General features: G+C 42.8%; 1 protein-coding gene across 1 annotated transcript; it reads right to left on the bottom strand.

The window, feature by feature from the left end:
• Positions 1-1131: 1131 nt before the first annotated feature.
• On the bottom strand, positions 1132-14109 carry TMEM114 (transmembrane protein 114). Its single transcript, XM_014309821.2, has 4 exons — positions 13959-14109; positions 13148-13228; positions 4381-4518; positions 1132-1831 (listed from the first exon to the last, which is right to left on the bottom strand). Exons 1-4 carry the CDS (start codon positions 14107-14109, stop codon positions 1599-1601), a joined length of 603 nt encoding a protein of 200 aa, XP_014165296.1. The 3' UTR covers positions 1132-1598.
• Between the last annotated feature and the right edge of the window lie 225 nt (positions 14110-14334).

The raw sequence follows: 14334 nt of genomic DNA, 5'->3' as shown, positions 1-14334 counted from the left end.
AATTACAAAATTGTACTAGTTAGTCACAGGATTTCTCCTGCTCAGTCTATTGAGGATTTTGAGCCGTATTTAATGCTGATAACAAGCAAGAGCTGACAAGTAAGGTCTTGGCCCAGGATTCAGAAACTCTGGTTTCATGTGACCTTGGACAAGTTTCCTGGCTCAGTTCTCCATTCACAACATGGCATTAAAATGCTCCCTTCTATCTCCAAGGTCTGTCAGCTCTCAGGAGCTCCCTGCCACTATTTTTTCATTAAAGAATTGGTACTTTGGGACTAAGATTAGAGCTGAGCTTGGTCAGAGTGAATGTGCAATCTTTTAACACAGGACACACTGATAAAATTGTTCTGGGGTTTAACAGAGGTAGGTGAATGATGCCCTTTGTGCTGCTGGAGAATGTACAAGTGACAGAGGGTGCCTGACACAGCTCCTGAGTCACAGTCCTGAGCTGCAGAGTGCTGAGGGCCTCCAGAAATGCATGATCTAACAGAAATGTAGTGGAGCTGTTATCACATTCAAGCCTCTATTCAGCACAGCAGTCAGGGGGAAATTCCTTCAGTAACTTCAGTGGGCACTGAAGAGGAAAAACTGGATTGCTTGGCACCCAAAATGAAATTCATGTGTCCTGCATGTTCAGCTTACTCAGCAGTTTCAGCACAAGATAAACATTCTAGCACAAAGCACGTGCACAAACTTCATGAAAAAAAGGAACATCATCAAAACTGCAAAGTAAAAACTGGAAAATACATCAGATACATCTCCTACATTGCAGAGCTGAAAAAGCTGCTAGTAATAAGCTGAAGGAGAGAAGTATGTAGGCTGATCGTTGAGAGACTGGGGCTGTCCCCAGCACTTAGAACATCTGGAAAACAGCTGTACCTTTCTCTTGCAGTGCACTCACCACTGCACTGCTCTGCAGAATGTCAGCATCACAGGCACTACCATCTGCTGGCTTGCAGGATCCTGGAATGGTTTGGGCTGGAAAGGAGGTGAAGTATCAGTTCCAACCACCAGGCCCCTGCCCAAAGTCCCTCTCCAGCTCTCCTGGAGCCCCTTTAGGTGCTGGCAGGGGCTTTAAGGTCTCCCCAGAGCCTTTTCTTCTCCAGGCTGAACAGCCCCAGCTCTCTCAGTCCATCCCCAGAGCAGAGGGGCTGAGTCCTCTGAGAATCTCCATGGCCTCCTCTGCACTCACTCCAACAGGTCCACGTCCTTCTAAGAGCTCTCAGGAGAAACCAAAATCCGGCCTGCAAGGTCACTTTGCTGAGACAGCAGAAAAGAGAAAAGAAAGCAAGAGATCTGCCTTGTTCTAAGCAGTGAATGGAGATGTCTGATGAGCTGCCAGCTGAAATTATTCTGGAAATACAAACACTGCAATGCACGCTCTTCTAAGGACACAAGGGTTTCCTAATTGACAACACCTGGAATGTTTTACTGATTTAGAAGAGTCTCTGTTTTACAGCCACCCGTGAGGAAAAAGGCTCACAGCAGCTGACAAGATCCTCAGCCTTGCACTCTTATTGCCCCTGGTGACCAGATGGACCAAGTAATCTGAGTTACCAGGCTCTGCAGGGCTCTGTGGTTGCAAAGGCACCTGTTGCTCACAGAGCCTGCTCCCGCTGCCGTTTCAGACCCACCACTCTTGCTGCCAGCAGGAACACGGCCCCGGTGAGCACTTCTGCCACAAAGGAGATCCAGACCAGTGCCAGGGACCAGCCAAACCTGATGTCGATTTCCACCAGGAGATCCTTGCTCCTCAGCAGGCAAACAGCTTCTTGGAAGGCAGCAGCTGAATATGCAATATAGACACCGATCCCTGTCAGGGTAACGAGAGCTGAAAAGAGAAACATCTTCAGCTACATAGCAGCCACTGAGGAAATTAAAAACAACCAATTGGATATGTCCTAGGGCCTCTTTGCCACTCCTTCCTATTCTAGCCAGGCCAGATTTACAGATTATCTTTGAAATCTAGCTGAGGTTGGTTTCTTGGGCAATGAGGGTGAGAGGGAAGTAAAGGCAGGGTTATTTGTGTCCACTGAGAAATATGTGTTCTCACTGCTAAAGATTGAACCACAACATCTGGCAGCAAGCCTCCCTCAATAAACGTGTATTTTACACATATCTAATGCATGTGCAGCTCTGTTTTCAGAACTGGATTGTAATGTTGCCTGATTCCTCACTGCTGAGCACCATGGACAGTTGTCTCTGTATGCAAGAAAGCCCACCGAGACTCAGAATTGTGTATTTCAAGTCACTGAATGGAGGCTGTTCCCTGACTATTGTCAGTTTTGAGTGTTTAATGTAAATTTGTCGGTTTTCACTATCACCTCCCACCAAGTGTTGTGCTGCCATGACTACCCATCACTGCCAAATACCTGAGCCAATATCTTTGGGACAGAATAAAAACAAATTAATAAGGGCACTCAAACAAGGAGCCAGATGTTTTCAGAATGAAAAGACTGTTCAAAAGGTGGCAGATGTAGGGACTGGCACATCTGGAACAGGTACACACTGCATCCTGAGCCTGGCATCCCTGTCAGTCAAAGGACAGGTGCTGATGGAAATCACCCTTTACTGGATCAGCGGCAGAGAAGATGCAGTAACAAGGCCCTGGATAAAAGGACTGCAGCCCAGGGAAAGTAAATACTGAAACACTTTCAGGACAAAATAGTGGATTTGATTCTGAGAGAGAAAATTTTGGTATGGCTTTCTGTTAAATTACAGCAAGTGATGATGAGCTGCCTTTTTGCCAGAAATATATGTTTGATTAGAGGCAAGCCAAGACAGAAGAGTGTTGGGTTATCCATCAGTCCAAATTCATACTCATATTCCTGATTTTAACCATGATCTGATTCCTGTACCTTATTCTAGTCCTCTGCAAGGAGGGGGTAAAAATTGCTTCATACCTTTTGTCAGCAGAAATGGAAAAGACTGATTTGTTGACATTTTCAACAAGGTGCACTGAAATCTGTGCAAATTCCCTTGGGGAAAAAAAATAAAAAAAAAAAGGGGGAACCTATAGGATGTCCTGACGTGTGGAACATATCAGTTCTGAGGGTTTAAAAATCCCACATTTTTGGAATGGCATCTCCAAATATCTCTTTCTGCTGAGACAGAACTACCTAACACTCAACTTTGTGAATCTGAGTGTCCTACAAAACTGTTGTGTGCATCCAGCCAGAGCAGGATGGGGGGCTGGTCCCAGCCAAAGGCCACCCAGAGTCTGTTCATGTTCTCCTGGGACACTGCAGCAGAACCTCCTCCTCAGGCACCCCTCTCCTGGCACTGCCTCTGTTTCTCCTTTCCCTCTTTGCAGCCCCAAACAGCTCAGAAAGGCCCCTGCTCCACTCCCCAGTGGGATAATCATGCTTGGCACTTGACAGCCTTTCATCTTTCACTGAATATCTGGAGCAGTTTTCCACCAGCCTTTTCAGTGAATACAGCTTTTTGCTGCTCTGAAATTAGAACTTGCTCTTCTTTTTAGGAGACAATCATAATGGGGCATGGCTGGTCTGTGTTAGAGCATTTCAGACTAAAAAGCTCAGTCAAGGCTTTGAGACAGAAGCATTTGCTTCCATCAATCTCTTAGCATTTTCTTCTTAAAAATAGGACTGTATGAGCAGTTGATGAGAGCCAATTCTGAGGATCCCCTTTTCTGTTGGGAAAAATTTCTGGTTTAAGTTACATTGTGAAACAGCACTGAAAATCTGCTTGGAACAGAAGATGCAGATTTAAACACAGTTTTCCTGCTTTGACAGAATGTTTTTAGGTTTTTTAATTTATAGTTCGTTTGGATACAGCAGCAAAGAAAAAAAAATAAAAATAATTGTAAAAGCATTTTAGTAGCTTCAAATTGAAATGACACACTCCAACTAAAATAACTTCTGGGGGTTTCCTTTTGTGACCCACAGTTTGGGGACACCACTCTAGATCAAAACTAGCAGTGAAGCTAAGCCAGAAATGCCTAGAAAGTCCCTTTTCAGGAACTCAATGCAAATACATTTTTAAAACATCAGTTTTCTTAACAGCTCCGAAATCTGTGCAACCCGAAGACTTAGTAATTCCACAGTCACTTTTCCACCACCCCACTAGCCTGCCTGTAAAGGATTTGTGCCCCATGCTGAGAAGTTACTGAATCTTTAGTGTTAATGGGCACAGCACACACAGACTGTTCAAAGGGTGACTCACTCCCCAAGGAGGGATATTTGCCTTTCCTCTGTAGCTCCATTCCAGAGCCAGGACCCCAGCAAACACCAGGGGAATGAGCACCAGCATTATTCTGAAAGCAAATTCTTGCTTTCATTCCCTGGGAAACAAAGTGATGTTTCCCAGATACAAGCTCTTGTTATCTAAAAGAGTTAGGCCAGGAGATGGATTTAGTACCTCCAAAAAGGAAAAGCAGTCCCGTCATTAGGAGCAGCAGGTAGGCCCTGGCAAGAATACTGATGAATCCAGTCATTCCTCCAAAAATCATCAGTATCAGGCTGAGGGGCATCAGGATGACAAATGTTCCATGCATGTCTGAAGGAAAATGAAGAATGTTAATATCATAATATTTGATTATGGTGTCAGTGGGTGTACTGATAATCATTAAGTGCAGAGCCCCTGATCAGGATCAAAGCCTCATTCTGTGCTGCACAAACAAGAAATTGAATTGGACAAGCCCTTGGGTTTTCAGTGTAAATCAGCAGGGCAAACATATGGTGTGGAGGAAAAGGTGACAGGCAGAACAAGCCCTCACAGGGTCACAGCCTGTGTTTCCAACAGAGACCACAGATACAGAGGATATGTCTACACAGATACACATGAGCAATCAAACTGCCCTCAGCTCTTGAGCCAGCTGGAGATCAGGTGATGCATCCCAGGTAGGCACTGGCAACCCTAATGAAAAGCAGCCCTGTTATATGAAAAACACTGTTCTGTTTGGGAGGTGAGATCCAGCCAAGCTTTGATTAAAGGTTTCTCTCCTGTCACGTGTCCTCTGCTGCACTGATGTAGCAAATTGTTGACCTTTTCCTTTGTTGCAGCTGACCATCAACTAGAGGGAAATTTTCCCATCCAGCTCTGATTCTGTCTGTCAGTTTTCTGCAGCAGCTTCACTAAGTGCATTAACCTATCCTGCTTGCTTCCTCCCATGTTAAATGTTTTACATTAGTCTTTCTTGATCCCTATAACATTTTAATAGCTGTGTAAACAGAGGGTTGCTATGTATTTTTTCATATCACCCTGGTTTTTTCCATCATAAACCATTATTGTGTCATTGTTCCCTCTGATGTAATCTATCCACAACATTCAACCCAGCCTTATTTTAGAATAATAACAAAAAAAAAGTAATTCCATTATAAATTTGTTTCATTCCAGAGTAAAGTGCAGAGTATCTGAGAAAAGAAGATGTAAAATCCATATTCTGAAGAGGTCTAGGCTTCATTGTCTCATTTAATTTCACAGAGGAACAATACACCATTAGCTTAGGAAAAGGAATCACTTAAGAGCTCACAGTTGGTGTGTGATCAAATGATCAATTTTTTCAAGTCACTGTAAGTGCCCATGGAATTAGAGCTGCTGCATCTGCCACTGGCTAAGGATCCAGCTCATCCCCTACAGCAGCTTTACAAAGATCAGACACAACTGTGTGCATGTCTCTGTTCAGTTCCAGAAGCCTGGAAGGTTAGGAAGGCATGGCATCAAGGCAGACACTGTTGATGTTTGTACTTGAGTAGAATGTGGTTTCCAGACGTTGTTTTGTGTAGCACAGAACATGCTAACAAAAAAAAAAAAAATGTGGCAAATGACAAAGTTTTGGGAGGTGACAATTTTGGGGTTTTTTTCTGCTTCTGGCATTATATTCTCATATTCAGTGCCACATATGCTGACATCAGGACCAGCTGATGCTCAGAAATCATGAATTCAACATTCTGCAGTGAAGACAGCACTTCCCCTCTTTGCTTCTGAAGCTGAGGACACTCCCTGAGCCCTCCTTCAGCAAAACTGGCCATGGCTGCTGCTCCTGGCCAACAAACACAGACCTCAAGCAATTCTCAGTGCTAACAGCCAGATCAATCTTCAGCTCACTGGGAACAAAGCAGAATGTCAAAACTGCCTGCAAGTCTTAGCTGAACTCCAAGATGAGAAATAGCCATGGAACTTAGCTCAGGAGTTTTTGTGGTTAGAGGTGGTTGGGGATGTGATGAGACACAGGGTGACAGAGCAGAGATTGGGCACCCAAACCAGTTCTCATATTCCAGAGAGGCAGCAGCAACAGGAGTGTGCTCTTCAGCCACATCTGAGCTTGCTGAGGGTTATTTGGTGTAATTTTTGATTATTCCCCACCATTCTGAAATCCATGTGTCATCTTAACTTTGGTCTTGCAGTAAAAGGTGAAAAAGCATTTTCAGGATGCAATTAACATTTGAAAAGTATGAGTGTAAGAATGGTGCAACCCTGTCCTCAGAGCTGGCCTTGCTGAGAGAGAACAAACATAGCCAAGCTCATGGCTGGCTCTCTGCCTTGTGGTTTCCCTCACCAGTCCAAGTCACTCCTAACAAACTCCACCTCAGGACAGCAGCTCTAACTTGCCATTTCTTTGGCTTTTCTTGTCGTGCTGTGATTTCAGCTACTGCAACCTGAGCCAGGACATGTGGGTGAGCAAAACACACTCTGAATGGAACTTTGTAAAGGAAAGGGAAAGAAAACCATACCAGAGCACCCTTGGGAGTTTCCTAGATTACATTAATCATCTTGACAGTTGCAATATCAGAATAACTCTGATTTTTTTGCCCTCTTCAGTGAAAATATAGGGTTTATGGATAGCTCAGCTGAAACCCACAAACCTCACTGTGACAGAGCCATACTTTTCCTACCCACATCTGGGATCACATTTCTCATTAATAACTAGCAGCTTTTTAAAAATCAAATATTTAGTGAATTCTATTTGGTTAAATAGTACTTTTATAATCTCCAGTGTTCTAGTTCAATATTGAATACTCATTTGTACTATGAAATCTGAAACTGCCTGGGAAACTTATTCTAAAATGCTGCCATGGAAACCACTCAGGAATCTGAATTCATGCCATCTGGCATATGATATTATGCCATTATATTCTTTGATTAGAGGAACAGAATTAGTTTATAGAAGAAAATTACTTAAAATATCTTTACTGTGTTTCTGTCTTCAATAATCATCTGTGAAAGAACATTCATTTTGCAGTCATTTTAGTGCTTTTTAGTTTCTGTTGAAATACACATTTATGCATTATGTATTAAACATATAACTGTCTTCATATGGATGAAATTGCTCTAGTATTGGGAAAAAAAAAAACACTCTAAGCATTTTGCACAAGAAGAGGCATGTGCACTTTCTTGTAAAACAGAATTCAGTTTCCCACATCTATTTCTCAACACCTGAGCCCCCTGTTAGTACAACATGAAAGATCCAATGATTTCATCTTGGAAATACTGAAACAAACTCATGAACTTTTAAAAAACACTCTCTTTTTTTGAAGCAAAAAAGAATCAAATTGCTTAATCGTGGTTACTGGAGTTTTACATTAGCTAGCCAAGGCTCTTTTACCAGAGCTCTGGCCAAATATCTGTAAGAATGACATCTGCAGTATGTGTCCAGAACTGAGAATTTGGCAGGCATCTCTAAATTACCACCCAACACAGTTGTTGAAGAGTTGTTTGTGAGAGAAATCTGTGGAATGAAATAGAAACACTGAGAGGGTCAGACGTAACCAAGTGCAAGCCCAGAAGTTTTGTTAATCATCTCCTGTTAACATCCTGCAGCTTAATTGCTTCCAACTAACTTTGGATTTGTTTGCACAGCTTATAATAGCAAATAGTGCCTAGAAATCTGTAATATCACCTCATCAGAAATACTCCAAATGGCAGTGGCTCAGAAGAGCTTAATTAAGGGCCTGTTTGTGTTACCCAGCAGTAACTAAAGAGCCAGTTAGAAAGACAAAAGCCTCCAGCTGAAACAGACTCATGGCAGTTGCTAAAAACAATGGGGCTGCTCCAGTAGGACTTGGCAAAGCCAGGAAGAAAAAGTGCACAGAGAAAGCCTGACCTGCTTGCTAGGAAAAAAGCAAGGAAACAACTTAGGAAACCAATGATCAACTGAAAGAACTTGTCTGTGGCTAAATGTGATTCTTCTTGGCTTGGGCCACAGGGGCAGGAAGGCTGAATTCCCTCCTGTTCATTGAGAAAATGTGATGGAGGAGGATTGCTCACAGAGTTAAGGGTCTCCAGGATGATTAGCCAGGCTCTGGTCTGTGTGTTACATGTTTTGGCTTCCTGCTTGTCTCAAAAAACCTCTGAGCTGAACGGGAAGATCAATTGCAGGCAGCAGAAATAAAATACTGCTAGAGCTAGAGCAGGTGGCACTGATAAAAGCTGCAGTAGCAGAAATGGGTAGAATGATGGATGTGAGCAATGCACCATGGCTCACATTCTGCTGCTGGGGTACCAATGAATCTGAAAATGAGAATATTCATCAGAACTTATCACCTGCTAGGCCTCAGCTGCAGTGCTGCTGAAGCTATCTCAGATTTCTGTATATATTTACTGTTGTATCTGCAGTAAGTACTGAAGCAGATGTCCTCTGGCCCCTCTCTGAAGGAACTGTGCACTGTTGCTCAGAAACAGGTACACACCTACCAGACCAATTAAGCCAGAATTTCTGTGTGCATCATCTGGGTCTCATTTCACTTGGCCTCTGAAATGGCTCTTGCTCCAGCCCCAGCTGTTTCCTTCTGGTAGCTTAAAACCAAAAGAAAATTTGCAAAGAACTGTAAATCTGTCAGGAAAAAAAAGTCACAGTGGCCAAAGAAAAGAGCGTTCTTTCCAACATTATAAACTGCAACTCAGTAAATATGGAGCAGGGTAAAGTGTGAAAGCAGCTGGTGCATGACTGTTACAGGGTCCACATGCTGTGAGGAAATCCAGACAAGTTTATCTCTACTATTAAACCCATTTTGTTGAGGAAGAAACCAAGGCAGCTGTTAAATTAAAACAACTGAGGTATCAGAGCTGCCTCTGCAGCAAAGATAATTTCCCTGCAGGAAGCACAAACCTGAGTGCAGCCTCATGGTTCCAGTTACATTCGTGTCTAAAAAAGAAAAAATAAAAATACTCTGGGGAGAATACTTTAAGCAGTTGTGCATAGGCAGCTGCACGCTCCTGTCTTGATTTTAGAACAGGAAAAACAATATGAGTGGAAACCACATCCATTAAATACTCAATTCTGGATGGGTCAGGAATAGAGGAGAGCACTAAAAATGGACCTGTAAAAGGAAATCAATCACTGGCCATGTTGTTCAAATCTCTGACAAAAGATCAGGATTGCCAGAGGCTCAATCTTACCTTGTAGGTGCCTCATGCAGATGGTTTGTGTGTCACACAGACATTAAGAAAGAACAGCTGTTCCTCTCACATTATTTTTTATAACTCCAGCCCCAGCTCTGCAGTGCTGGTGGGACCCTGCAGCAGCTCAAGTGCAAAGCTGAGATTCAAGAGAGATTGTCTCGTTTTGAATAGAAATATTTACAATATTTTTCATTTTGCAAGGATTACACTGGTGCTGCCTTCAGCTAAATCTCTACTGGCATTTATTTATTATTAACAACATAGACTTTGGTAAGTGGAAAATATTTATATGAAAAAAATGTCTAAGAGCAACTTTTCACCAGTGTAACAACTTGAGGTTTCTTGTTTGGGTTTTTCTTTTCTTTTAAGAAATTCTTTTAGAAAGCTCAAACTCTTGGGGAAAAGGTTTCAGCTGATTAAGCAGCGCCATTCCTTCTATTCTGTGTGTGATCCTCAACATCTAGATCTGATTTTGGATATTACATTTCCGCTACTGGAAAACGGCAAAGCTGCTCAGAACTCAATGCAGCTGCCTTTGAAGTCAGTGACATCCTTATTTTGTCATTTAGAGAGAGATAGATTCAGCTCACCATGAAAAATGTTGCTCTTGCTGCTTGTCTGCCATGGCTGGCACAGGAGAACAAGTGGCAAAGCAAAATAACAGAGGTGTCTTTGCTGACAAATTTAAATTCTAAGGGGAATTTTCAGAGGGCTATCTTTAATCCTAGTAGTCACCCAGGCACTCTAATAACTGTCTAAATTACAAAAAGTGATCATTTCATTTTATTCCTGTTTGGGCCAGAGGAAAGTGTACATCTCCAGTGAAAAAGAATTTTATTAATGCAGAACTTTCAGAAAAGTTAGTGGTAGGCAGTCAAGTGGTATTTTTCTTTAGATAGTGGCTGATGTTTTAAACAAATAACCAGGTCATGGTGTAATGTGTAATAGGGAAATATTTATCCATTGTGGGTTTGAGGGGAGGGAGTGTATGCACTGCATGCTCAGCTGGGGGGAGTGGTAAGAGAAGAAAGGGAAGGCTAATGAAGAGGGAGGTGATAAGAGAAGAAAGGGAAGGCTAATGAAGAGCAGAGAGTGTTTGTGTCCAATCCATTAGAGGAGCAGCTCAAGGGCACTCCTGTGACGTCAAAATACACCACAGTCCCAGGCTCAGCAAGCCCTAGGTTGATTGCCTGGGAAATATTGCTGCTAGCACAGGGTTTTAACTCGTGCACCCAATTATTTTAATTTGCCAGGAGCTCAATTTGAAGTACATAATAAGCCTAAAAGGAATCTGCTGGGATGAATGGAGGAGATATTGGAAATGTGGAGGAAGGGACCATGGAGGCTTTTCATTCTCTAATGAAGGGTTTGTCTTCTGGCAGTGGCCAGCACTTCTGTTTCCACTTAGGCCCAGCCCTTTGCACTCACATACAGACTTTCTCCTTGCACTTGTGTCTAGCTCAGACATGCCAGGAAGTGCATTCAGACTCTGGAGAATGAGGGATGTGACCAGTGTGTGACTTAAGTGCCTACTTTAGGAGACAGTCCTTTAAAGTCTTTTTAGGAATAATCAGAAAGAAACAGGTTTGGTGTTGCCAGAGCTGATGAGATTCAGTGCCAATCAAACAGTGAGAAATATGAGTGTACAGCTAGATGGAATGAATTAATCCCATGTCACTGTGCCTCACAGACACCTTCACAGGCACACAGAGAGAAAAATGTCCTTTTTGTGAAGTAACCAACTAAAGCTGTGCAATTAGCTTGTTTGCCACATATTGGAGCTGATGAAGAAACTGCTGTAACTACACTGCAATCCATGATCACAGAATTTCCCTCCAAAATTCTTGTCAAAATGTGTTGTAGATGAAGATGGTTTGCCATGATCTGCCTAAATATGATTCAGTGGCCACAGTCAGAAACATTTAAGAGAGAAGAGTAAAGCTGATGTAGAAGGTACTATCTCAGGCCCTGATGAATCTAGATGTCACATAGAAACATCTGTATTTCCTAGGAGAAAGAAGTACTGACATGGTACTTTCTATGTTCAGCTGCTACTGCTGAGGATCTGTAGCCTCACCACACTGAAACTGCATTGAAGCTGAGAAAAAAAAAATCCAAAAGTTAACTCAGTAGGGCATTCCAGTCAAACCTAGCAGATTCTTTCAATTGAAGTATCTTTGATTTCTTCTCTCATCACTTTTAGGCAGACTGTGCCTGTTTATAATAAAATATGCAAGTGTCTTTGCAGTCCAGAAGTGTTTTTCCAGGAGCATAAAAATAGTACTTGATGTGAAAGCGAGAGAAAAAAAATCTCCAAGGCCCCAAAGAGTCTGTAAACATCATTATTAATACAATTTTTATTCATATCCACTATTTTCTTACACTTCATGACTCACAAAGAGCCATCCTTTGTTTCCAAGCCAACATCATTTGTATAACCAAAAGAGCATTGCTTTTTGGGTTTGTTTTGCTATTTAACTGAAGAGCTGCAATCTCTCACCTGAGAAAAATAACCTTTTGCAAATATGCACACAGCTTTTGAAAAGCAAATAGCTTCATCCTGAAATGTTGGACCAACATGCCAGTGGAGGTGCTGACACTTAAAACATGATCAGGGAGGCTCAGTTAATGCTGACCCCTGAAAGGCTCAAGTGACCCAGCAATCACCTCCACTGATTTCAGAGCCATTGAGCAGCTACAGCCCTCTGCTTTCAGCATGGAAGATTAAAAAATTGGCCCTTCCTATTTGAAAGCACAGAGAGACATGCTGGGCTGTCAGTCCTGAGCCTGCTGCTGTGTTTAAATGCTGGGCTGTCAGTCCTGGACCTGCTGCTGTGTTTGTTTGGCTGCTTCAGGAGCTCACTGGGCTCTGAGTCCTACTGGACCTTCCCAGGACAGCTGTGACACAGCCCCAGCACCTCCTCTGTGTGCTGCACCTGCAGCTGCACCACCAGATGCTGCTCCAAGAAATTTTAAAATTTAAAAACCCTTTAAGCTCCTCTGGAACCCAGGGAATGGCTGATTTTGATGACAAGTGTTCCATTTTAAGAAACAGGACAAATGCATGTGTTCTACAGGGTCAGGGAGAAGAAGTGAGTAAATAAAAAAGTTGTAAATAGCAAGCCCATACACAAGGGTGTGTGAGGAAAGGACTGTGCCAAATATAGGAGGCAAAGATGGTAAATCATCTTCTAGGAGATGCCTGTAAGTGTTTGAAAATGTTCAGTTTGGACTTTTTGAAAACATTCTGGCATTGGCAAATGAATCTAAAGAAAAAGAGGAAAATATATTAGAAGCCTAATGTTTTTGAACACGATGTTCTTCAAAGACTTTGAACACTGCTTTTGGCCATTGATTTATTTTCTTAAATTCTCCCATACTTAAGTCTTTCATCAGTGCCAGGAATCCCACTGAAACGCTAGAAAAGTAGCTGTGTTAAAGATTAGTTTAAATGTGTTCTTAAGCATTTTCAGTGATCAGACTCCTTTGAGGTGATTGTGAACACTTTTGCCTTTTATTTTTAGCAATTATGTACCTTCCTGTGCCACTCCAGTCAGAGGTTTAGCTCCTGTGGAAGAAATTAGCTGAACTTGTCACCAAATAGATGGGTATTTCAACAGTAAACACACTTAAAGACCACAGACAGTGACAGATATTGTACAGAAGCAGAGTCAAAGCACTTTCTCAGTGAATTCCCCCTCTGAATCAGAAATGAGTCCTTGTAAGTGGCCAGGGAGGGAGGGAAGGATGGATAGAAATAGAAAATAATATAAAAGCTACTCACACAAAAGCTGTCTGTGTGACTCGGTGATGTTCGCATTCTCGTGCCAGAAGGGGTTTATCAAAGGGTAACATTCACTCCTCACTAGTAGAAAAAGGGGGGAAATTACGCTATTATATCAGTTTGCTATATATATATATTTGGTTTTTTGCATGTACATATAATCATTATAATACTACTGCTTCTAAACCAGCCACTCCTAGGTAGGGAAGGAAATGAGAGGATTTTTAGCATGCAGCATCAGCTGCTCCCATGGGGCCTGACCACTGGAGTCAACAGGGAAACATCTGCTCATTGCAGCGGGGCTCAGTGCACAGCAAAGAGAGAATTCCTGCAACCCGCTCCTTCTCCCTGCTCCTCTGCAAGCATCCTTTCTTGCCTACGGCAAACATTACTTACTCTTGGCTTTTTAGAGTGCAATCAAAGCCAAAAGTTAAATGCTTAGCAAATAAATTAATGACATGGGGAAAATCCTATATATTGACCTATAGGATTATAATAATTCTATAGGATGATACATAATAATACTTATATTTAAAATAATTGTATTGTTTATGTAAATAAACTATATAGTGTTTATATTTTTATTTGTTGTGTTATTATTTATAATTTTAATGGCTTTAACCCAGAACTTTTGCCCCTTAATTTCCTGGGCCAAATGAAAAGACATCTCCTTCCTTCTAAACGGTTAACGTTTATTAGATTATCTTGAATTAAAAGTTAATGTAAAATCAGGTTACAGTAGCAGAAAATTCGCTCTCCCCATGTCTCCTTGGGCAAGTGACACGGGAGGTACTGACAAGGCACTGCCCACGGGTCCGGGGCACGGCCAGGGAGCGCCTGTCCTTGAACCAGGTAGAGTCGGAGCTCCGCGGGCAGCGGGCACTGCCCCGGGGCCGGACCCCGCAGCCGGACGGACACCGCATCCTCATCCTTCGTCCCACATCCCGCATCCCCATCCCCATCCCGCATCCCCATCCTGCATCCCTGCATCCCCATCCCTCATCCCCATCCCTCATCCTCATCCCTCATCCTCATCCCGCATCCCCATCCTGCATCCCTGCATCCCCGCATCCTCAACCCTCATCCCCATCCCATCCCTCATCCTCATCCCGCATCCCCATCCTGCATCCCTGCATCCCCGCATCCTCAACCCTCATCCCCATCCCGCATCCCCATCCCGCCTCCCC

Source organism: Geospiza fortis, unplaced genomic scaffold (assembly GCF_000277835.1).
Source record: "Geospiza fortis unplaced genomic scaffold, GeoFor_1.0 scaffold146, whole genome shotgun sequence".
Lineage (NCBI taxonomy): Eukaryota > Metazoa > Chordata > Aves > Passeriformes > Thraupidae > Geospiza > Geospiza fortis.
Note: the sequence above shows the minus strand (reverse complement) of the source record. Positions and strands in the feature narration are given on the sequence as shown.